At 41.2% G+C, this 22,806-nt stretch overlaps 1 protein-coding gene across 2 annotated transcripts in view; it reads left to right on the forward strand.

Moving 5' to 3' along the window:
- Positions 1–22,806, forward strand: part of LOC106069499 (sensorin-A-like) — a 50,123-nt gene that overhangs the window by 16,916 nt on the left and 10,401 nt on the right. Inside the window, exon 1 of one of the 2 annotated variants that reach the window (XM_056014647.1) lies at positions 12,008–12,039. The exons of the other annotated variant lie outside the window; for it this stretch is intronic. Within the exon in view, the coding sequence (XP_055870622.1) occupies positions 12,023–12,039 (17 nt within the window). The 5' untranslated portion in view covers positions 12,008–12,022. Of the gene's footprint in view, positions 1–12,007; positions 12,040–22,806 lie in introns of those variants that run through there. 2 annotated transcript variants of the gene reach the window in all.

The raw sequence follows: 22,806 nt of genomic DNA on the forward strand, positions 1-22,806 counted from the left end.
TGAGAAGAGGTTCATGACGTAGATAGACGTAGTGCTGTGAGAAGAGGTTCATGACGTAGTTAGACGTGGTGCTGTGAGAAGAGGTTCATGACGTAGTTAGACGTAGTGCTGTGAGAAGAGGTTCATTACGTAGTTAGACGTTGTGCTGTGAGAAGAGGTTCATGACGTAGTTAGACGTAGTGCTGTGAGAAGAGGTTCATGACGTAGTTAGACGTAGTGCTGTGAGAAAAGGTTCATGACGTAGTTAGACGTAAGGCTGTGAGAAAAGGTTCATGACGTAGTTAGACGTAGTGCTGTGAGAAGAGGTTCATGACGTAGTTAGACGTAGTGATGTGAGAAGAGGTTCATAACGTAGTAAGACGTAGTGCTGTGAGAAAAGGTTCGTGACGTAGTTAGACGTAGTGCTATGAGAAGAGGTTCATGACGTAGATAGACGTAGTGCTGTGAGAAGAGGTTCATGACGTAGTTAGACGTGGTGCTGTGAGAAGAGGTTCATGACGTAGTTAGACGTAGTGCTGTGAGAAGAGGTTCATTACGTAGTTAGACGTTGTGCTGTGAGAAGAGGTTCATGACGTAGTTAGACGTAGTGCTGTGAGAAGAGGTTCATGACGTAGTTAGACGTAGTGCTGTGAGAAAAGGTTCGTGACGTAGTTAGACATAGTGCTGTGAGAAGAGGTTCATGGCGTAGTTAGACGTAGTGCTGTGAGAAGAGGTTCATGACGTAGTTAGACGTGGTGCTGTGAGAAGAGTTTCATGACGTAGACGTAGTGCTGTGAGAAGAGGTTCATAACGTAGTTAGACGTAGTGCTCTGAGAAGAGGTTCATGACGTAGTTAGACGTAGTGCTGTTAGAAGAGGTTCATGACGTAGTTAGACTTAGTGCTGTGAGAAGAGGTTCATGACGTAGTTAGACATAGTGCTGTAAGAAGAGGTTCATGACGTAGTTAGACATAGTGCTGTGAGAAGAGTTTCATGACATAGTGCTGTGAGAAGAGGTTCATGACGTAGTGCTGTGAGAAGAGGTTCATGACGTAGTTAGACGTAGTGCTGTGAGAAAAGGTTCATGACGTAGTTAGACGTGGTGCTGTGAGAAGAGGTTCATGACGTAGTTAGACGTAGTGCTGTGAGAAGAGGTTCATGACGTAGTTAAACGTAGTGATGTGAGAAAAGGTTCATGACGTAGTTAGACATAGTGCTGTGAGAAGAGGTTCATGACGTAGTTAGACATAGTGCTGTGAGAAGAGGTTCATGACGTAGTTAGACGTAGTGCTGTGAGATGAGGTTCATGACGTAGTTAGACGTGGTGTTGTGGGAAAAGGTTCATGACGTAGTTAGACGTGGTGCTGTGAGAACAGGTTCATGACATAGTTAGACGTAGTGCTGTGAGAAGAGGTTCATGACGTAGTTAGACGTAGTGCTGTGAGAAGAGGGTCCTGACGTAGTTAGACGTAGTGCTGTAAGAAAAGGTTCATGACGTAGTTAGACGTAGTGCTGTGAGAAGAGGTTCATGACGTAGTTAGACATAGTGCTGTGAGAAGAGGTTCATGACGTAGTTAGACGTAGTGCTGTGAGAAGAGGTTCATGACGTAGTTAGACGTAGTGCTGTGAAAGAGGTTCATGACGTAGTTAGACATAGTGCTGTGAGAAGAGGTTCATGACGTAGTTAGACATAGTGCTGTGAGAAGAGTTTCATGGCGTAGTTAGATGTAGTTTTGTGAGAAGAGGTTTATGAGGTAGTTAGACATAGTGCTGTGAGAAAAGGTTCATGACGTAGTTAGACGTAGTGCTGTGAGAAAAGGTTCATGACGTAGTTAGACGTAGTGCTGTAAGAAAAGGTTCATGACGTAGTTAGACGTAGTGCTGTGAGAAGAGGTTCATGACGTAGTTAGACGTAGTGCTGTGAGAAGAGGTTCATGACGTAGTTAGACGTAGTGCTGTGAGAAGAGGTTCATGACGTAATTTGACGTAGTGCTGTAAGAAAAATATTATGACGTAGTTAGACGTAGTTCTGTGAGAAGAGGTTCATGACGTAGTTAGACATAGTGCTGTGAGAAGAGGTTCATGACGTAGTTTAACATAGTGCTGTAAGAAGAGGTTCATGACGTAGTTAGAGATAGTGCTGTGAGAAGAGGTTCATGACGTAGTTAGACGTAGTGCTGTGAGAAAAGGTTCATGACGTAGTTAGACATAGTGCTGTGAGAAGAGTTTCATGACGTAGTTTGACATAGTACTGTGAGAAGAGGTTTATGACGTAGTTAGACATAGTGCTGTGAGAAGAGGTTCATGACGTAGTTAGAGATAGTGCTGTGAGAAGAGGTTCATGACGTAGTTTGACATAGTGCTGTGAGAAGAGGTTTATGACGTAGTTAGACGTAGTGCTGTAAGAAAAAATTCATGACGTAGTTAGACGTAGTGCTGTGAGAAGAGTTTCATGGCGTAGTTAGATGTAGTTTTGTGAGAAGAGGTTTATGAGGTAGTTAGACAAAGTGCTGTGAGAAAAGGTTCATGACGTAGTTAGACGTAGTGCTGTAAGAAAAGGTTCATGACGTAGTTAGACGTAGTGCTGTAAGAAAAGGTTCATGACGTAGTTAGACGTAGTGCTTTAAGAAAAGGTTCATGACGTAGTTAGACGTAGTGCTGTGAGAAGAGGTTCATGACGTAGTTTGACTTAGTTAGACGTAGTGCTGTGAGAATAGGTTCATGACGTAGTTAGACGTAGTGCTGTGAGAAGAGGTTCATGACGTAATTAGACGTAGTGCTGTAAGAAAAATAGTATGACGTAGTTAGACGTAGTTCTGTGAGAAGAGGTTCATGACGTAGTTAGACATAGTGCTGTGAGAAGAGGTTCATGACGTAGTTTGACATAGTGCTGTGAGAAGAGGTTCATGACGTAGTTAGAGATAGTGCTGTAAGAAGAGGTTTATGACGTAGTTAGACGTAGTGCTGTGAGAAAAGGTTCATGACGTAGTTAGACATAGTGCTGTTAGAAGAGTTTCATGACGTAGTTTGACATAGTACTGTGAGAAGAGGTTTATGACGTAGTTAGACATAGTGCTGTGAGAAGAGGTTCATGACGTAGTTAGAGATAGTGCTGTGAGAAGAGGTTCATGACGTAGTTAGACGTAGTGCTGTAAGAAGAGGTTCATGACGTAGTGCTGTGAGAAGAGGTTCATGACGTAGTGCTGTGAGAAGAGGTTCATGACGTAGTTAGACGTAGTGCTGTGAGAAGAGGTTCATGACGTAGTGCTGTGAGAAGAGGTTCATGACGTAATTAGAGATAGTGCTGTGAGAAAAGGTTCATGACGTAGTTAGACATAGTGCTGTGAGAAGAGGTTCATGACGTAGTTAGACATAGTTCTGTGAGAAGAGGTTCATGACGTAGTTAGACGTAGTGCTCTGAGAAGAGGTTCATGACGTAGTTAGACGTAGTGATGTGAGAAGAGGTTCATAACGTAGTTTGACGTAGTGCTTTGAGAAGAGGTTCATGACGTAGTTAGACGTGGTGCTGTGAGAAGAGGTTCATGACGTAGTTAGACGTAGTGCTGTGAGAAGAGGTTAATGACGTAGTTAGACGTTTTGCTGTGAGAAGAGGTTTATGACGTAGTTAGACGTAGTGCTGTGAGAAGAGGTTCATGACGTAGTCAGACGTTGTGCTGTAAGAAAAAAGTTCATGACGTAGTTAGACATAGTGCTGTGAGAAGAGGTTCATTAGGTAGATAGACGTAGTGCTGTGAGAAGAGGTTCATGACGTAGTTAGACATAGTGCTGTGAGAAGATATTCATGACGTAGTTAGACGTAGTGCTGTGAGATGAGGTTCATGACGTAGTTAGACGTGGTGTTGTGGGAAAAGGTTCATGACGTAGTTAGACGTGGTGCTGTGAGAACAGGTTAATGACATAGTTAGACGTAGTGCTGTGAGAAGAGGTTCATGACGTAGTTAGACGTAGTGCTGTGAGAAGAGGGTCCTGACGTAGTTAGACGTAGTGCTGTGAGAAAAGGTTCATGACGTAGTTAGACGTAGTGCTGTGAGAAGAGGTTCATGACGTAGTTAGACATAGTGCTGTGAGAAGAGGTTCATGACGTAGTTAGACGTAGTGCTGTGAGAAGAGGTTCATGACGTAGTTAGACGTAGTGCTGTGAGAAGAGGTTCATGACGTAGTTAGACGTAGTGCTGTGAGAAGAGGTTCATGACGTAGTTAGACATAGTGCTGTGAGAAGAGGTTCATGACGTAGTTAGACATAGTGCTGTGAGAAGAGTTTCATGACGTAGTTTGACATAGTGCTGTGAGAAGAGGTTTATGACGTAGTTAGACATAGTGCTGTGAGAAGAGGTTCATGACGTAGTTAGAGATAGTGCTGTGAGAAGAGGTTCATGACGTAGTTAGACGTAGTGCTGTGAGAAGAGGTTCATGACGTAGTGCTGTGAGAAGAGGTTCATGACGTAGTGCTGTGAGAAGAGGTTTATGACGTAGTTAGACGTAGTGCTGTAAGAAAAAATTCATGACGTAGTTAGACGTAGTGCTGTGAGAAGAGTTTCATGGCGTAGTTAGATGTAGTTTTGTGAGAAGAGGTTTATGAGGTAGTTAGACATAGTGCTGTGAGAAAAGGTTCATGACGTAGTTAGACGTAGTGCTGTAAGAAAAGGTTCATGACGTAGTTAGACGTAGTGCTGTAAGAAAAGGTTCATGACGTAGTTAGACGTAGTGCTGTAAGAAAAGGTTCATGACGTAGTTAGACGTAGTGCTGTGAGAAGAGGTTCATGACGTAGTTAGACGTAGTGCTGTGAGAAGAGGTTCATGACGTAGTTAGACGTAGTGCTGTGTGAAGAGGTTCATGACGTAATTAGACGTAGTGCTGTAAGAAAAATATTATGACGTAGTTGGACGTAGTTCTGTGAGAAGAGGTTCATGACGTAGTTAGACATAGTGCTGTGAGAAGAGGTTCATGACGTAGTTTGACATAGTGCTGTGAGAAGAGGTTCATGACGTACTTAGAGATAGTGCTGTGAGAAGAGGTTCATGACGTAGTTAGACGTAGTGCTGTGAGAAAAGGTTCATGACGTAGTTAGACATAGTGCTGTGAGAAGAGTTTCATGACGTAGTTTGACATAGTACTGTGAGAAGAGGTTTATGACGTAGTTAGACATAGTGCTGTGAGAAGAGGTTCATGACGTAGTGCTGTGAGAAGAGGTTCATGACGTAGTTAGACGTAGTGCTGTGAGAAGAGGTTCATGACGTAGTGCTGTGAGAAGAGGTTCATGACGTAATTAGAGATAGTGCTGTGAGAAGAGGTTCATGACGTAGTTAGACATAGTGCTGTGAGAAGAGGTTCATGACGTAGTTAGACATAGTTCTGTGAGGAGAGGTTCATGACGTAGTTAGACGTAGTGCTGTGAGAAGAGGTTCATGACGTAGTTAGACGTAGTGATGTGAGAAGAGGTTCATAACGTAGTTAGAGATAGTGCTGTGAGAAGAGGTTCATGACGTAGTTAGACGTAGTGCTGTGAGAAGAGGTTCATGACGTAGTGCATTGAGAAGAGGTTCATGACGTAGTTAGACGTAGTGCTGTGAGAAGAGGTTCATGACGTAGTTAGACATAGTGCTGTGAGAAGAGGTTCATGACGTAGTTTGACATAGTGCTGTGAGAAGAGGTTCATGACGTAGTTAGACGTAGTTCTGTGAGAAGAGGTTCATGACGTAGTTAGACATAGTGCTGTGAGAAGAGGTTCATGACGTAGTTTGACATAGTGCTGTGAGAAGAGGTTCATGACGTACTTAGAGATAGTGCTGTGAGAAGAGGTTCATGACGTAGTTAGACGTAGTGCTGTGAGAAAAGGTTCATGACGTAGTTAGACATAGTGCTGTGAGAAGAGTTTCATGACGTAGTTTGACATAGTACTGTGAGAAGAGGTTTATGACGTAGTTAGACATAGTGCTGTGAGAAGAGGTTCATGACGTAGTGCTGTGAGAAGAGGTTCATGACGTAGTTAGACGTAGTGCTGTGAGAAGAGGTTCATGACGTAGTGCTGTGAGAAGAGGTTCATGACGTAATTAGAGATAGTGCTGTGAGAAGAGGTTCATGACGTAGTTAGACATAGTGCTGTGAGAAGAGGTTCATGACGTAGTTAGACATAGTTCTGTGAGGAGAGGTTCATGACGTAGTTAGACGTAGTGCTGTGAGAAGAGGTTCATGACGTAGTTAGACGTAGTGATGTGAGAAGAGGTTCATAACGTAGTTAGAGATAGTGCTGTGAGAAGAGGTTCATGACGTAGTTAGACGTAGTGCTGTGAGAAGAGGTTCATGACGTAGTGCATTGAGAAGAGGTTCATGACGTAGTTAGACGTAGTGCTGTGAGAAAAGATTCATGACGTAGTTAGACATAGTGCTGTGAGAAGAGTTTCATGACGTAGTTTGACATAGTACTGTGAGAAGAGGTTTATGACGTAGTTAGACATAGTGCTGTGAGAAGAGGTTTATGACGTAGTTAGAGATAGTGCTGTGAGAAGAGGTTCATGACGTAGTTAGACGTAGTGCTGTGAGAAGAGGTTCATGACGTAGTGCTGTGAGAAGAGGTTCATGACGTAGTGCTGTGAGAAGAGGTTCATGACGTAGTTAGACGTAGTGCTGTGAGAAGAGGTTCATGACGTAGTGCTGTGAGAAGAGGTTCATGACGTAATTAGAGATAGTGCTGTGAGAAGAGGTTCATGACGTAGTTAGACATAGTGCTGTGAGAAGAGGTTCATGACGTAGTTAGACATAGTTCTGTGAGAAGAGGTTCATGACGTAGTTAGACGTAGTGCTGTGAGAAGAGGTTCATGACGTAGTTAGACGTAGTGCTGTGAGAAGAGGTTAATGACGTAGTTAGACGTTTTGCTGTGAGAAGAGGTTCATGACGTAGTTAGACATAGTGCTGTGAGAAGAGGTTCATTAGGTAGATAGACGTAGTGCTGTGAGAAGAGGTTCATGACGTAGTTAGACATAGTGCTGTGAGAAGAGGTTCATGACGTAGTTAGACGTAGTGCTGTGAGATGAGGTTCATGACGTAGTTAGACGTGGTGTTGTGGGAAAAGGTTCATGACGTAGTTAGACGTGGTGCTGTGAGAACAGGTTAATGACATAGTTAGACGTAGTGCTGTGAGAAGAGGTTCATGACGTAGTTAGACGTAGTGCTGTGAGAAGAGGGTCCTGACGTAGTTAGACGTAGTGCTGTGAGAAAAGGTTCATGACGTAGTTAGACGTAGTGCTGTGAGAAGAGGTTCATGACGTAGTTAGACATAGTGCTGTGAGAAGAGGTTCATGACGTAATTAGAGATAGTGCTGTGAGAAGAGGTTCATGACGTAGTTAGACATAGTGCTGTGAGAAGAGGTTCATGACATAGTGCTGTGAGAAGAGGTTCATGACGTAGTGCTGTGAGAAGAGGTTCATGACGTAGTTAGACATAGTGCTGTGAGAAGAGGGTCCTGACGTAGTTAGACGTAGTGCTGTGAGAAAAGGTTCATGACGTAGTTAGACGTAGTGCTGTGAGAAGAGGTTCATGACGTAGTTAGACATAGTGCTGTGAGAAGAGGTTCATGACGTAATTAGAGATAGTGCTGTGAGAAGAGGTTCATGACGTAGTTAGACATAGTGCTGTGAGAAGAGGTTCATGACATAGTGCTGTGAGAAGAGGTTCATGACGTAGTGCTGTGAGAAGAGGTTCATGACGTAGTTAGACGTAGTGCTGTGAGAAAAGGTTCATGACGTAGTTAGAGATAGTGCTGTGAGAAGAGGTTCATGACGTAGTTAGACGTAGTGCCGAAATAAAAGAAAGCTGAGAGAAGAAGCTGGCCTATCTGCAACTGACCAAACTTACCAATTCCACGTATGCGGCCGGCTTTTTAAAGCGAGGATTGGACTTTGCAGGCATCTTCGAGTCTATAGGATTTGAGAAATGTGCTCATCTTCGATCACGAAGGAGGAGCTAAATAGAAGTTCACTCATTAAAGACTTTAGTTGAGGACCATCCACAAAAACACTGTCTAGAGATTCCACATAGCTTCTACTTTAATCTAGGATTGAGCTTGTGTTGGACATTCATTACATTTACAAGTTTCATTTAACCTGACAACCTAAAGGGGTACCTTAATGGTTTATGGCTGGAGCCTTGAGAAGCCGTTAAAATCTCGTGATTTTGTTCTTGGTTACACGTGGTCATAGCTGCAAAGCTAGAAACTTCCATTTATTCAGTTGGTTTGTTACCAATATAATGATAGTTAGTTCCAGTGATAACAATAAGTTCATTTTATTCCGCGTTCAATTCGATTGGCGTGAACAATTAGCCTTGGGCCAATATTATTGGTCTTAATTCTAGAACGTTATGAAGACATTCTTATGATTTCACAAACTTTGTTTCTGTCCAGTTTATGACATAAATGGATTTAGGATTTTTTTGCTAGGGAGAGAACAAACTCAATCTGTAATAATAAATGTCTCTAGATCAACACCAACAACAATAAGCTCAGATAAACTTTAAGGAACAGTCTTCCACTTCTATTTCTAATTGACATAAATGATTGACCAAATTGCATTAGTTCAGAAACAAAAGTCACATTATTTGCAGACGATTGAATATTATATAAAACAATAAAAACAATACATGATACAGAAATTTTAGAAAGAGAATTAGTTCCAGATCGATTGCAGAAAAGGGAAAAAAGTTGGAGCATGTCTCTCCACAAAGAAAAATGTCAATTATTAAGGACTAACAAAAACACTACAACATATAAATACCACATATCTTATTCATGGTAAACCAATTATACAGGCAAAAACTCAAAATACCTAAATGTTATATAATAAAGGAAAATACTATCATAGAATTCCCATATTAATGAAATTATTATAAAAAATCAAACAAAGCATTAGGGACAGACTGACAGACCTATATATACAATATCTAGACTAGACAATATATATACTTATATAGACCTATATATACACTATCTAGACTGGACTAATTGAGTATTTTATTGATCCACGTGTTGTTAGGTCCAATAAATAATTGTTTAAAGTATCAACGTGATCGACGAATACGTGAGGGAGAAATAGCGTTGACATTTATTTAAGGGGACTAAACGCAACAAATTTAGCCATTTATTATTATTATTATTATTATTATTATTATTATTACTTTACCCTGTTGTTATGAAACAAAATAATTACTAGTAATTAATTGACTGATTGGTTACTTTTTTAAATTATTGACTCATGTCTTGTCTGTACCAATGAATAATTGTGCGAAGTTTCAACTTGATCCGAGAATGGGTGTGGAAAAAATAACGTGTTCAAACTTTTTACCAGACAGACAGAGTGGGTTGACATAAACCAAAATACAATTTAAAAAAAAAAGCGTATATTGAGTTAAGGGAGACTACTACAAACCGTTTTTTTTTCTTTTGTAAAGTAAATTGAAGATCATTGTTTTAAATTCCTAGAATCTTATGCACCATTTATAAAAAAAAAAAAAACGTTTCCACAGATATAGCTCAAAAAATGGCTATACATCATTTCCTGTCTTCCGGTCTATATATTTTATGTCTTTGGCAGTTTCGTTTGTAGCACACAATTATTTCAACATGGCAGAAGTGACCCAAACCTACACATTATTTGAAAGAACCAGATAATGCAGATAAAAGGAGTAGCTATTGACATTGTAAAAGTGTTGACTCACAGACCTATATATATTATATCTAGCATGGGCGTAGCCAGGATTTTTTTTTCGGGGTGGGGGGGGGGTCCTGCGGAAAAAAAATATTATATGTGTGTGTGTGTGTGTGTGTGTGTGTGTGTACATAATTAATCTTTATTACATTCTGACCCTTTTGGAAGACGTTTATTGTGCCATAGAATAGGTTCTTCCTGGAATTAGTGGAAAACTTGTAGACTCCCCGCCCTTGCTAGCAAGGGGGTCTGGGGGAGCTCGCAGCGCTCCCCCAGCGAATACTATTTCTGGTATTGAAAGCCAACAAAATGCATATTCTGAGGTATCTACAGTGAATTATCTTTCTATTAAAAAGTTTTATTTCAAAAACCTAATGTGCTATTCTTACTGGCTTAGACCCTCTCGCGCCCTTCGGCGCATTTTCCGGCAAGCTGTTTCCGTAACTCTTATTATGCGTAATTCATTTTGTCGGAGAACATGTCCCGCAAAACCTCATGCGACGCTCTGTCACAACCTTACTAAGGATTCGACTCCCAGTTCGGCATATGATTTCTTTGATTTAGACCCGATCTCTATAACTGACTCCTAAAATCTGTCTTAGCCATCTTTCTTGAGCCACATTTAGTGTTTTTTAATTTCGACAGAAGACTATTCACACTTTATTAATGGAGCCCAAGTCACTGGTAGAAATTTGTAACCTCTCTTGACTACGCTCTTGGAAGTACATGCCTGTATTTCGCTTTAGATTTTATATCGAAAAGGAAAGTTTTATCGTCAAAATCATTGAGGTTTTTTTTTTGTTGTTGTTTTTTTTTAATTCAAAACATCATTTAACTACGATCATAGAATTTGGTGACTGTAGTTTGCTTTAAAATAATTTTGAAGAGAGAGGTTTCCAACTCAAAACGCTCTGTAGGGGAATTTCAAACTCAAAACCATCTGGAGGGGTTTTAAACTTTAAAGAAAAAGCCATCTGGAGGAGGGGGATTTAAACTCAAAACCCCCTTTGGCTACGCTCATGGCATTTTGAGTGCGTAATTTGCTTTTTTTTTTTAAATTGAAGAAGTAGTTTTCAGCTTCAAACCCCGCTGGCAGGGGCTTTTAAACTCAAACCCCTTTGGCTACGCTCATATATTTTATAGTGTGTAATTTGATTTTTTAAAAATATTTTTAGGTACTTTTTAGCTTCAAACCCCAACTGGAGTGGGGGGGGGGGGTAAACTCAAAACCCCTTTGGTTACGCTCATAGAATCGTGAGTGTGTAATTTGCTTTTTTATATTGAGAGGGGGTTTATCGTAATTTTTGGAGGCGGTATTAAAGTTAAAATCTTCCTTAGCTGTTTTCTTGGAATTTGGAATTGTCGTTTTCATTTTTTTCAGTTTTGTTTATAGAAGAGGGGGATTTAACTGCAAAACCCCTGGTAGGGGGTTTTAAACTCAAAACCCCTGGTAGAGAGATTTGTATCTCAAAACCCCCTGATAGGGGTTTTTAAATCTCAAAACCTCCTGGTAGAGGGTTTTTAACTCAAATCCCTCTTGGCTGTGCTGTGGTAAGTGATCATTTAGTATTAAAATCTCACCTAAAATAAACAAAATGAAAGCAAAAATCAGTCACTTAATTCCGTCCCCCCCCCCCAGCAATTATTTCCATTTAGGATTTTCTAAACATTATCTCAATGGAAACTAACAGGAAATGGCTTTGTTTCAAAGATTTGCTTGAATATATAGTTCTGTGATAGATAGCCCATTCTATTTATAAAATCCGTAAAATGGTATTGCATTATTTCTAGACTTTGAAAACTAAAGATCATTACTTTTCTAAGTTAGAAAAGAATGATTTCCGTACATTTAGGGCGACTTCCATTACAGCTTGAAAAGTAAATGTAAAAGTAAATGAAATATATATATATATATATATATATATATATATATATATATATATATATATATATATATATATATATATATATATATATATATATATATATATATATATATATATATATATATATATGTATATATATATATATATATGTATATATATATATATATATATATATATATATACTGATAATAATCGGATAAGAATGTGTTTCCTTTTTCCAGTCTAGGTATAATATATACAAGTCTATGTGTTAACGCTACAAAATATTTATTTATTTTTTTTTTTTCCTTTTGTATTTCCTTTTCATACAAATTATTACTTTTTAATAAACATCACAAAAAATCGATGATATTAATCTGACTCCTTCTTCCCAAAGAACATCGATCGACCTTCAAAGGCTCTCTGATTGGTATCATTCGATATCCATCGCTGTCACATGGTAGTAGATTTTGGGTCTGTAATTTAATCATCTTCATTCTAGAAGTAGAATAAAATGTATTTAATTATAATAGCTTCAGCTAAATAGAAAGTATCGTGGGCTCTTTAGTAAACAAACTACTGCTATTAAGCTTGCCTTTTTTTTAAAGAGATAATCTCACAGCTGTAATAGAGATAATATCACAGATGTAACAGATGATCTCAAAGCTGTAAAAGAGATAGTCTTTACTGTAACATAGATAATATAACAGTCGTAACAAAGATTATCTCACGGCTGCAACAAAGATAAGCTCACTGCTGTAACAAAGATAAGCTAACGGCTGCAACAAAGATAAGCTCACGGCTGCAACAAAGATAAGCTCACGGCTGTAACAAAGATAAGCTCACGGCTGCAACAAAGATAAGCTCACGGCTGCAACAAAGATAAGCTCACGGCTGTAACAAAGATAAGCTCACGGCTGCAACAAAGATAAGCTCACGGCTGCAACAAAGATAAGCTCACGGCTGCAACAAAGATAAGCTCACGGCTATAATAGAGACTGGGTTTAATGAATAAAACTGCTACACAACTCGAAACAAAAAGATGATGTGAGGCGTGGGCGGCCTTCACCTGTTCTCGATAGTTCAGTAAATAGCCCGAGTGACAAGTTGCACGACTCGCGTCTAATTCAACCCAAATAGTTTTTACGGAGAGAGCTTACGAATGCGTGGCCTATAGTGAATGGCTCCCCACCCCACACTCTAATCCATTCCCATACACCAAATAACCGCGGCCAGTATTTACCAAAACGACATTTATACATTATAATCATTTATAATTCAATTGAAGATGTCACTGACGCTGACGCCTGTACTCATGTCACAGTACCAATAAATGCTCTCTAAAAGGCTCCATTCCATCACTGGACCCACGTGGACAAGGGGAAGCTACTACGTTTTAATTATATCCTATGTGTCACCTCCCCTGGTTATTTGTCGAGTGATGTTTCTAATCATTGCAAAGCAAAAAAAAGAATGTGTGGCTCTGTTATATCTAATCATGTACTTTCTAGTCAGAATCAAGCGTTGACAATATATTTGTAGAGTTGCTCCTTCTAATTGTATCATTAGATTCTTTGGAAATATTATTATTGAGACAAAGAAAAAGATAAAGGCACATTTCATATTCCATATTCTAGAACAATTTCATACAAATGCTCACTCTCTCCTAGTGCTATCAGAGCATGAAACTAGTTGCCTGAATCAGACAGGAAAACAAGGACATAGCAGTGTAAGTCTCTAATTAACATACACATGGCTACACGTAGGACGTAATTATCTTCTCTTTGAAGGAACGTCTGTAATGGATTTGATAAACAGACTATTTTAATAGTATAACAGCGGTTCTCAACCTTTTTAGTCCCGCGAGCCTATTTTGAAATTTCCCACAATGCGGCGAACTCAATCGTAAAATCATCTGTGTTTTTGCTAGTGTTAAAAACCCTAATCATGATTTAAATGTCTTGTAAGAATAGCCAGAGCTGTATGTTTCGTCACAAAGCACTGTGTAATTTTCTGCTTATAGGTAGATCACAAATAGACATTTTGTCTTTATGACTTACATATACTTACTTTTCCATTGCGTGTCCACCCTATTCATGGTTTATATTTATCTGGCAACTTACAAAGCATGACGGAGCATGGTCAACTATCGAGCTATTCTATCCTACATTGCTACAAAATTGTTGCGTACATTTCTGAAAAAGCCAAAACTTCATTGCGAAGGTTAAACTTCTTTATGTCATGCCAGATCAGTAATTCTGAGGCAGCCTTTGCAAGGTTAGAATGAATGTCATCTTCTGCATCAAATCTAGTTCTCTTTTAACACGTTGGAAAATAATGTTTTGCAAAGCTATTGTTACGAATCTCACTATCCAGGCTCTCTGCAAACTGCACCATACACCACCAACGTAAGAAATGGACAACTCAGGGCTCCAGAGTAACGTAACACTTTAATACTTGAATAAATAACAGCCAATACTGTACAATTGGCAACACGTACACTGTACAAATATCTCTCCGATAACACCGTTCCGCCGTATCAACTCTTGCACTGGCCTCTCCGTCTCGTTCCGGACTTGCACTGGGTTCAACAGTTCAGGACTGACTTCACACCCTAGGCTCGTTGTGTCGGACTCGATCGCAGACCAAGATCAAGACGCCAGTCGTCTCAACTGTACTTGACAGTACTCCGCACTGAACCGTCGTAATGCTCCGTACAGAACCACACCGCTGAACTGTGCTGTAGTCGACCGGACTGTAGTGAACCGGGCTCTGAACCCCTGCCGTGAACCGTCTTGACTGCGACACCTCCGCTCTTATATAGGGTCCCTACTGGCCTTCTCGAACCGGACAGAACGCCGCTCGACATTTCTAGGTGGTCAGATGACTACAACTCTCGTGACGCTCCTGAGCTCTGTTCAAGACGTCGATTCTTCCAGAACCACCGTGTTGACACTCGTCTCGGCTGACCGTCGTAGCTCGTCACGGTTGACCGCTCGTCTTGCGCTGGCCTGGGGCGATTTGCGTCGGTTGACTACACTCACACCACTACCCCCATCTGTGCCATCACCAGGTTTATAACACTATGCTGTTGAAGATTTAACTCATTGAAGATAACATTAGACGTCCACCAGGATGTATTTGCTGTAGTTCACTTTCAGTGCTAAAGAACGCTTACAACTGTGGCTTGTTTTCTACTTGATAACGAAGATTAAACAAAAATTGTTTCATGAAAATCAGAACATTTTTGGATGCTTCGAATTCATGACAATGCTTTGAAAACAGTCGACTGTTTAAAACAGTCGATTTCCCAAAACTAACATCTTTTTTGTTTTATTACTTCATGTAATTCTCGTGGAAATTACTAATATTCGTCCATGAATCATACAGTCAGATCCAAAGCCTTAACATATTATGTCTGCAGCACGGAGCCACTTGACACATGTTGAAACGAAGAACAACATCCAAGCATACCTGGAGCAGAATCTTTGGAGTCACTTCAAACATTCGTCCAAGAATTTGTGTCTCATACATCAGATGCTGTAGGAGTCATTTCAAGAGATTTACAAAAAAGAAACTCGACTTTAAAATAACCATCTTTTAGTCGTATTTACTGGCTTTCTAGACTCTTCTAAAATATTGTATGTCCTTGTCAGTAAAGCTCGGAAATGTTTGATTTCAAAATGACATTGCAGTTCGTTCTGCTAAAAGAACTTCATTACCACTGAAGCATACAAGTTTTTTTCTATTTCTGCATTAACTATTGAAATAAAGCCATAGCGTGAAAAATCGTCATTATATTTTATTTTTTTCAAGCTCCATTTTCAGGATGTGTCATATAATGAAAAAATTACCCCCAATTACACGATGGAGTATTTCTAATTAGAAATGAATGTGCTTTTAACTTACGTGCGTAAATCTTCACCATAGAAATCATTTCTAGGATTTTGTTTGTAAAAATGTTTGTTTTACATGTTTCGGATGTTCCTTCAGAGTTGAAGATAATTACTTCCTAGTCGAAACCTCCCGCAGGACGACGGGGGATGGGAGCGGGCAGGGTTTGAACCCGGGACCATCGATAAATCTGAACGACAGTCCAGCGTGCAAACCTCACGACCAGGCAGCAACGCAATGGCACAACGCAGCTTTTCCCACTCCATTTGATGGACAGTAAGTTTAACTGTTACAAAACTTTATGCTGCGAAAAACAAAATGCTTGTAAAGATTCTGATTCAGTAGTTTGTAACATCTATTTTCGAATGACAATTATAGGAAAAAGTAGTAATTAGCCATGAACAATTTTAAACAATGACAAGTTTTTTAGACAAAAAAAAATATATTTTTCCGATGGTCTTAGGCGACACCTGGAAAATCGTCATTCGTCCCCTAAGGGGATCGCGAGCCAAAGGTTGAGAACCCCTGGTACTATAACTCGCCTTCCATTCCACTTTATAATGTTTAGTCTGATATGCTCTTCGTGTGTGTTGGGGAGGAGTTAGCGTAAAGAAGGTTTCCTTGCTGCCTTTAGGAGTTGGTTGAAGTCAGATCTCGAGGTAGGGGAGGGGGAGGAGTTATCGTAAAGAAGGTTTCCTTGCTGCCTTTAGGAGTTGGTTGAAGTCAGATCTCGTGCTAGGGGAGTGGGCAGGATTTACTGTAAAACTGCATACATTTTATTTGTAGTGAAAAGGGACTATGGTATATATTTTTATTTGTCCAACTAAAAGTGCGCGCGACTAATTTGTAAACTTTTAATCTAAAACAGCTGTTTCGTTTATAACACGAGGTAGTGTGGTAGTATCGCAGTCTCGTAGTGTGGTAGTGGGGTTATCCACTGGGAGATATGATGTTCTCACAAGCTGGTCGGCCCTGTGTCCAAAACGTTATCGCTGAGTCGCCACGTGGAGACCCGGGGGAAAACTTCCAATTGGTCTATCACTACCAGATTCCTGGGTCTTGTTTGATCCAACTAACAGTTTCTGAGTTTATTTGGTTCTATTGGACAACGCATTGGGATGTGAGAAATACATTGAGCCTATATACTATTTAGATCTACATGAAATAGAAATACATGATGAATATATTACAACTATAGACTCATACAAGTGAATATCGATACTTAGCCGTGCAGTAATAACAAGATTTGGCTGCTGTGTCCACTTGTTTAGTTTAAGTGGTTGGAGGAATACCCTGGAAATTTGAGTTGTATTAGATGTACCCCCGTAATCAACGGTTGACAAAGTACCATTTAACCAGCACAACTGCGACACCCCATTATATCCACCTCGAATTCCAGTATCTATTATGATGATTTAGACCAGTGGTTCCCAAACTTTTTTTTGTCTCGTAGACCCTTTGCCTTGTTTTCTGTTTTTGTTAGACCCCTTGCTTAATTTGTATTTGTATTGCATTTTTTGCCAATTCATCAACATTTTTTAAAACTTTTTTCTAACTTTAGTAAGTTGAAGAGTAAAAAAGTAACTTAAAGCTACAAATATATCTTTTTTTTTTTTATTGATAAAATTCAAATTTAAACCAATTAAAGTAACAACAAATATGTATTGCTTGAATCATCAAACACACTGGAAATTTTTTGTCCCGGGTTTACCATCCGTTGCTACGGATATTATGTTTCATATAGGAATTTGTTGTTCTATGAAGTAGTTCTTTAAACATTAAATTATAATTTATTTATTAATTCGCCTTAAGTATCATTGTAAAAGTTTTGACAAAGAGTTTCTCGTGTATTTCTTGATCTTTAACGTGTGGTGCAAATATTGAGTCCGCGGAACTGTTGTCACTAAGGGAGATGGGTCGAAGGTGAGTATATGGCTCCTTTTGTCTCGAAAGGCAATGGATGCGCCCAAGTGAGTCACTGGTTTTGGCTTAATCTTGAGACGGGGCAGAATCTGGTGTGGCTAATCAAGCCAATTCTAGAACGGCAGACTTTGCCACAATTCGTACATTTGTATGCCTCTGATTTAGGGCTAGCAGACAGGGCAGCTTTCTTTTTTTCCCTCTTGATTAAAGCCGCTTCAATTCTTTTGTTCTCAGCAAGGGTTGTCCCAGCACGCACAGTCTGTCTCCATGCACTCCGGTCTTTGGCTATGTTTTCCCACATACTTTCACTGATGCCTGAGGCTCTCATGTCTCGCTTGCAGACATCTCTATATGTTAGTCTTGGGCGGCCCTTGGGTCTGACTCCTTCCACAAGCTCAGCATATAAGATATCTTTCGGGATTCTACCATCTGGCATGCGGGTGACATGTCCGAGCCAGCGTAATCTCCTTTGTGTCAGGAGAGCATACATGCTGTTCATATTGGCCAGTCTCAAAACTTCCTGATTGGAGACATGGTCCCTCCAAGAGATGCCCATTATGCGTCTCAGGCAGCGCAAGTGGAAACTATTCAATCTGTGCTCTTGGTACATGTATGTTGACCAGCTTTCACTGCCATAAAGGAAAGTGCTCACAACACAGGCGTTGTAGACTAGGATTTTGGTCGCTGTGGTCAATTTACCATTTTCCCAGACGCGCTTGGAGAGTTTTGCCAATGCTGTGGTAGCTTTTCCTATCCTTTTTGTCAGCTCGATGTCTAAGTCTAGGTTACTGACAATTGTTGAACCCAAGTAGGTAAATTCCTGCACCACTGAAAGGGTGTGGTTCCCAATTTGTATTATAGGTATTTCTGCAACGTCTTGTGCCAGGATTTCGGTCTTGGAGAGACTTATAGTAAGGCTAAACTCTTGACAAGCAGCTGCTAAGGCGTTCACTAGCTTCTGTAGACCTCCTTGTGAGTGAGATACGAGTGCCGCGTCATCGGCAAACAGCAGCTCCCTTATCAAGATACGACGCCTTTTCGTTTTGGCTTTAAGACGTGCCAGGTTAAAGAGCCTTCCATCGGATCTGCTATGGATGTATATTCCGTCTTCCAGGGATTTAAAAGCACTGGATAGTACGACTGAGAAGAAGATGCCAAAAAGTGTAGGGGCCAGTACACATCCTTGTTTTACACCGCTCTTAATAGAGAATGGCCTGGAGGAAGAACTTTCAAACTGAACGGTGCCCTGCATATTTTCGTGAAAAGCTGACACTAGTTTTCTTAACTTATTTGGACAGCCGATTCTCTCTAGTACAGCAAACAGACCGCTTCTGCTAACAAGGTCAAAGGCCTTGGTCAAATCAATAAAAGCTATGAAGAGGGGCTGCTTTTGTTCTCTGCTCTTCTCCTGTAGCTGCCGCAGAGAGAAAATCATATCTGTTGTAGATCTTCCTGCCCTAAAGCCACACTGCGACTCTGGATAAACACGATCTGCCAGGATCTGTAATCGCTTTAGTAACACTCTAGCAAAAGCCTTTCCGACTATGCTAAGCAGTGAGATGCCTCTGTAATTGTTACAATCAGAGCGGTCGCCTTTATTTTTATAAATTGTAACAATGTTGGAGTCTTTCAATTCCTTGGGGACCATTCCTTGTTCCCAGCACAAGCTTAGCAGTTCATGGAGTGGTTTGATTAGGGCATGTTTTCCAGCCTGAATTACTTCAGCAGGAATGCCATCTCCTCCGGGTGTTTTCCCATGTGCAAGCATGTCAATGGCAATGCTCAGCTCCTTTACTGAGGGCGTTTCGTCTAATTCCGTCAAAACTGGAAGTGATGGGAAGTTGGAAACAGCATTTGGTGAGATGGCGTTTTCAATCTGGTAGAGTTCTGCATAGTGTTCTACCCATCGTTCCATTTGCAGCGCACGATCGCTGATGACTGAGCCATCTTTTGACTTGAGTGGAGCACACTTGCTGGTGTGAGGTCCAAAGGCTTTTCTCATGCCCTCATATAGTCCTCTTATGTTACCACAGTCGGCACAAGATTGAATATCTTCGCATAGCTCCTGCCAGTATTTGTTAGCACATTGTCTCGCTACTCTTTGGGCATTGTTACGTGCAGCTCTGAGCCTTATTAAGTTGCTTGGGGTGGGATCCTTCTTGTAGATTAGCATGGCTGCTCTCTTGTTCGTAGTGGCAGTTTCCATTTCTGGTAGACTAGCTTCAAACCAGTCTTCGCTTTTCTTGGTTTTGTTTCCAAAGACCAGTGACGATGTTTGGTAGATTGTATCACGCATAAACGTCCAGCTTTTTTCTACCTCAGTCACAGAGAAGTTTTTAAAAGCTTCCTCTAATTTGTTCTCAAATTCGGTGCAAAGATCAGGATTTTTTGTGCTAGTAGTATTCAGGCGTGATTTTCTTTTTCCCTGTGAAGTGTGGATCTTAGTTGGCAGCAGTCTTGTCCGGCATGACACTAAAGTATGATCAGTATCACAATCCGCGCTTTGGTAGCTACGTGTCAGCAGTATATTTCCAATGTCCTTTTTTCGTGTCAGTATCATATCCAGCTGGTGCCAGTGCCCAGACCTAGGGTGCCTCCATGAGACACAGTGCTGTGGTTTTGTTCTGAAGTATGTGTTGGTAATGCAGAGCTTATGGTATGTGCAGAATTCAAGCAGTCTTTGTCCGTTCTCATTCATCTTTCCGATTCCAAAAAGCCCAAGACAGTCTGGCCAGGTAGTGTGATCTGATCCTACTCTGGCATTGAAGTCACCTAGAAGGATCATATGTTCTTTTTGAGGAATGTTTGCAATGGCTTCTTTGAGGTCTTCATAGAACTTGTCTTTGTCCTCCTGAGGCGAGCATAGTGTGGGGGCATAGGCACTAATTAGAGTGACTTTTCCAGATGCTGTCATCATACTTATGCTTAGTAGCCGTTCCGAGCCACCAACTGGGGGGACTATCATGGGAAGAAGACTGTTCTTGACAGCAAAGCCCACACCATGTATTCGAGTCTCATCCTGTGCTTTCCCTTTCCAAAAGAAAGTGTAGTCAGTCTCGCGGAGCATGCCGTTTTCGGCCAGTCGGGTTTCTTGCAGGGCTGCAATGTCAATATGTAGCCTTTTTAGCTCGTTGATTATAACTGCCGTCTTCCTTGCATCGTCGATCTGCCTTAGATCATCAGTGAGACCAGGACACATTGTCCTGACATTCCAAGTGGCCAGTCGCATGACAGGGATTTTCTTTTTCAGTTTAATTTTTCTTCTTTTGTTGCTTGGTGCAAGTTTCCAGCCTACTTGTCGTTTTAAACTAAGCTCTAAGCACCCATTAGAGCAGGCAGGCTGTGGCGGATCAGCACCTAACTGACTGGGGGCTGCCCAGGTTGAGGCGGGCGGTAGCTGATCAGTGAGGCGCGAAGACCTCTCCCACCGTCAGAGACAACCCGTGGCGTCCATACATTACGCCAATCAAGTTGGACTTATAACCCGTAACTGTTGTCTCCCGTGTTGTTTTAGCCGCTTTGCAGCAGCACCAGAGTTTCCTCTCCGGGGCGCATTCCTGGGCCTTGGATAAAGGGGTCATGGGTGGCCCATGCGTCATGATCCCTCTCTCGACCTTGCTGATGTGATCCAAAGGAACGCATCGCATTACATTTGGCACCAACTCAGTTGCAGAAGCTGCCGGAGGGAATTTCATAGCTGATACTCCCAACGCCTAAGGGGCTTCACTCCTGATTTCTCCTCGAGGTTGTCTCCTGAAGCCTCAGTACCGCAAGGCAGCGGGGGTTTGAAGTCAGAGTACCCCTCTCCTAGATGAACTGCCTTACTAGGCTGACGAGCTCCATCTGCCCGAAGCTCCCGGTTTTGTGGCGCCAGGTATCCGCCTTCACCCCTTCACCTGTTAGTAAGAGCAGTTTCGCCGGGCTTAATATCTAAGCCACACGAGCAGGCCAGGTGCTGGACTTAGTTGTCAGAGGCTATTTGAGACGCATGCCATTAGGAGTACTTTATAGACAATGGGAGCTTAACCCCATTGACACCCCTGGCCATGACAACCAGACAAGCTTTCGAAGGTGAGTAACTGGCTTCTAAACCTGTAAGCTTTGAGCAGGATGGGCTCATTAGCCTTGGCTTGCTACCCACCGAAATTCAAACCTCTGCTACCTTGCAACTATACCCAAATATAGGAAAGCTTTCAGGGATCAATCCTGAGGAAAAATTAGGAGCCAAAGACCCTTAGGCAGTTTGCAGCACACAGCGCTACACCCTGTCAGAGCACACAGCGCTACACCCTGTCAGAGCACACAGCGCTACACCCTGTCAGAGCACACAGCGCTACACCCTGTCAGAGCACACAGTGCTACACCCTGTCAGAGCACACAGCGCTACACCCTGTGAGAGCACACAGCGCTACACCCTGTGAGAGCACACAGCGCTACACCCTGTCAGAGCACACAGCGCTACACCCTGTCAGAGCACACAGCTCTACACTGTCAGAGCACACAGCGCTACACTGTCAGAGCACACAGCGCTACACCCTGTCAGAGCACACAGCGCTACACCCTGTCAGAGCACACAGCGCTACACCCTGTCAGAGCACACAGCGCTACACATTGTCAGAGCACACAGCGCTACACCCTGTCAGAGCACACAGCGCTACACTGTCAGAGCACACAGCGCTACACTGTGAGAGCACACAGCGCTACACCCTGTCAGAGCACACAGCGCTACACTGTCAGAGCACACAGCGCTACACCCTGTCAGAGCACACAGCGCAACACCCTATCAGAGCCTGCGACGCCTCTGATCCAAAACTGTAAATATGTCGTTTGCAAAGAATTATAAAAAAGCTTTTAATTGTATAAATCATGCCAACGATGTGACCTTGAACTGTATTGTTGCTTAAGAAATCAATGATTCATCTATTGTGTTTTCCGTATTTTGCTAAAAGTCAAGAGATATTGTAAGACTCACAAACCATCATCTTCTCTATATGATGCTGAAGAGTAATTGTGTGGTTCTTTTCTTTATCTTTGAGTGTTCGAAAGTTTTTCTAATCTGTATCTATTTTGTCAGGATGACATTGCCTCAAATGATCCTCCAGCGCAATTGGTTTCATATCGCCATAAATAATAAACTTAGCATTTGCTTGTTTGATAAGGAAGGAATGAATCCCAATTTTAAATAATCATAGCTGTTTAATCTACATTTCTTTTTTGTTAAAAATTTGTTACATGTAGACAAAATTAAGCTCTTTAGATAATTATTGGAATTAAGTGCAAAATTGTTTTCATTTGAATAGCAGGATAAATATTTAAATGATTAACTAAGGTACAAATAATATAGGCCCTATATGAAATAATTACATTTAATGGGATGTAAAAATTAAAGTCACGACCTGCTTAAATTAAATCTATAATCTTAGA

The sequence above is a fragment of the Biomphalaria glabrata genome, chromosome 16, assembly GCF_947242115.1.
Source record: "Biomphalaria glabrata chromosome 16, xgBioGlab47.1, whole genome shotgun sequence".
NCBI lineage: Eukaryota > Metazoa > Mollusca > Gastropoda > Planorbidae > Biomphalaria > Biomphalaria glabrata.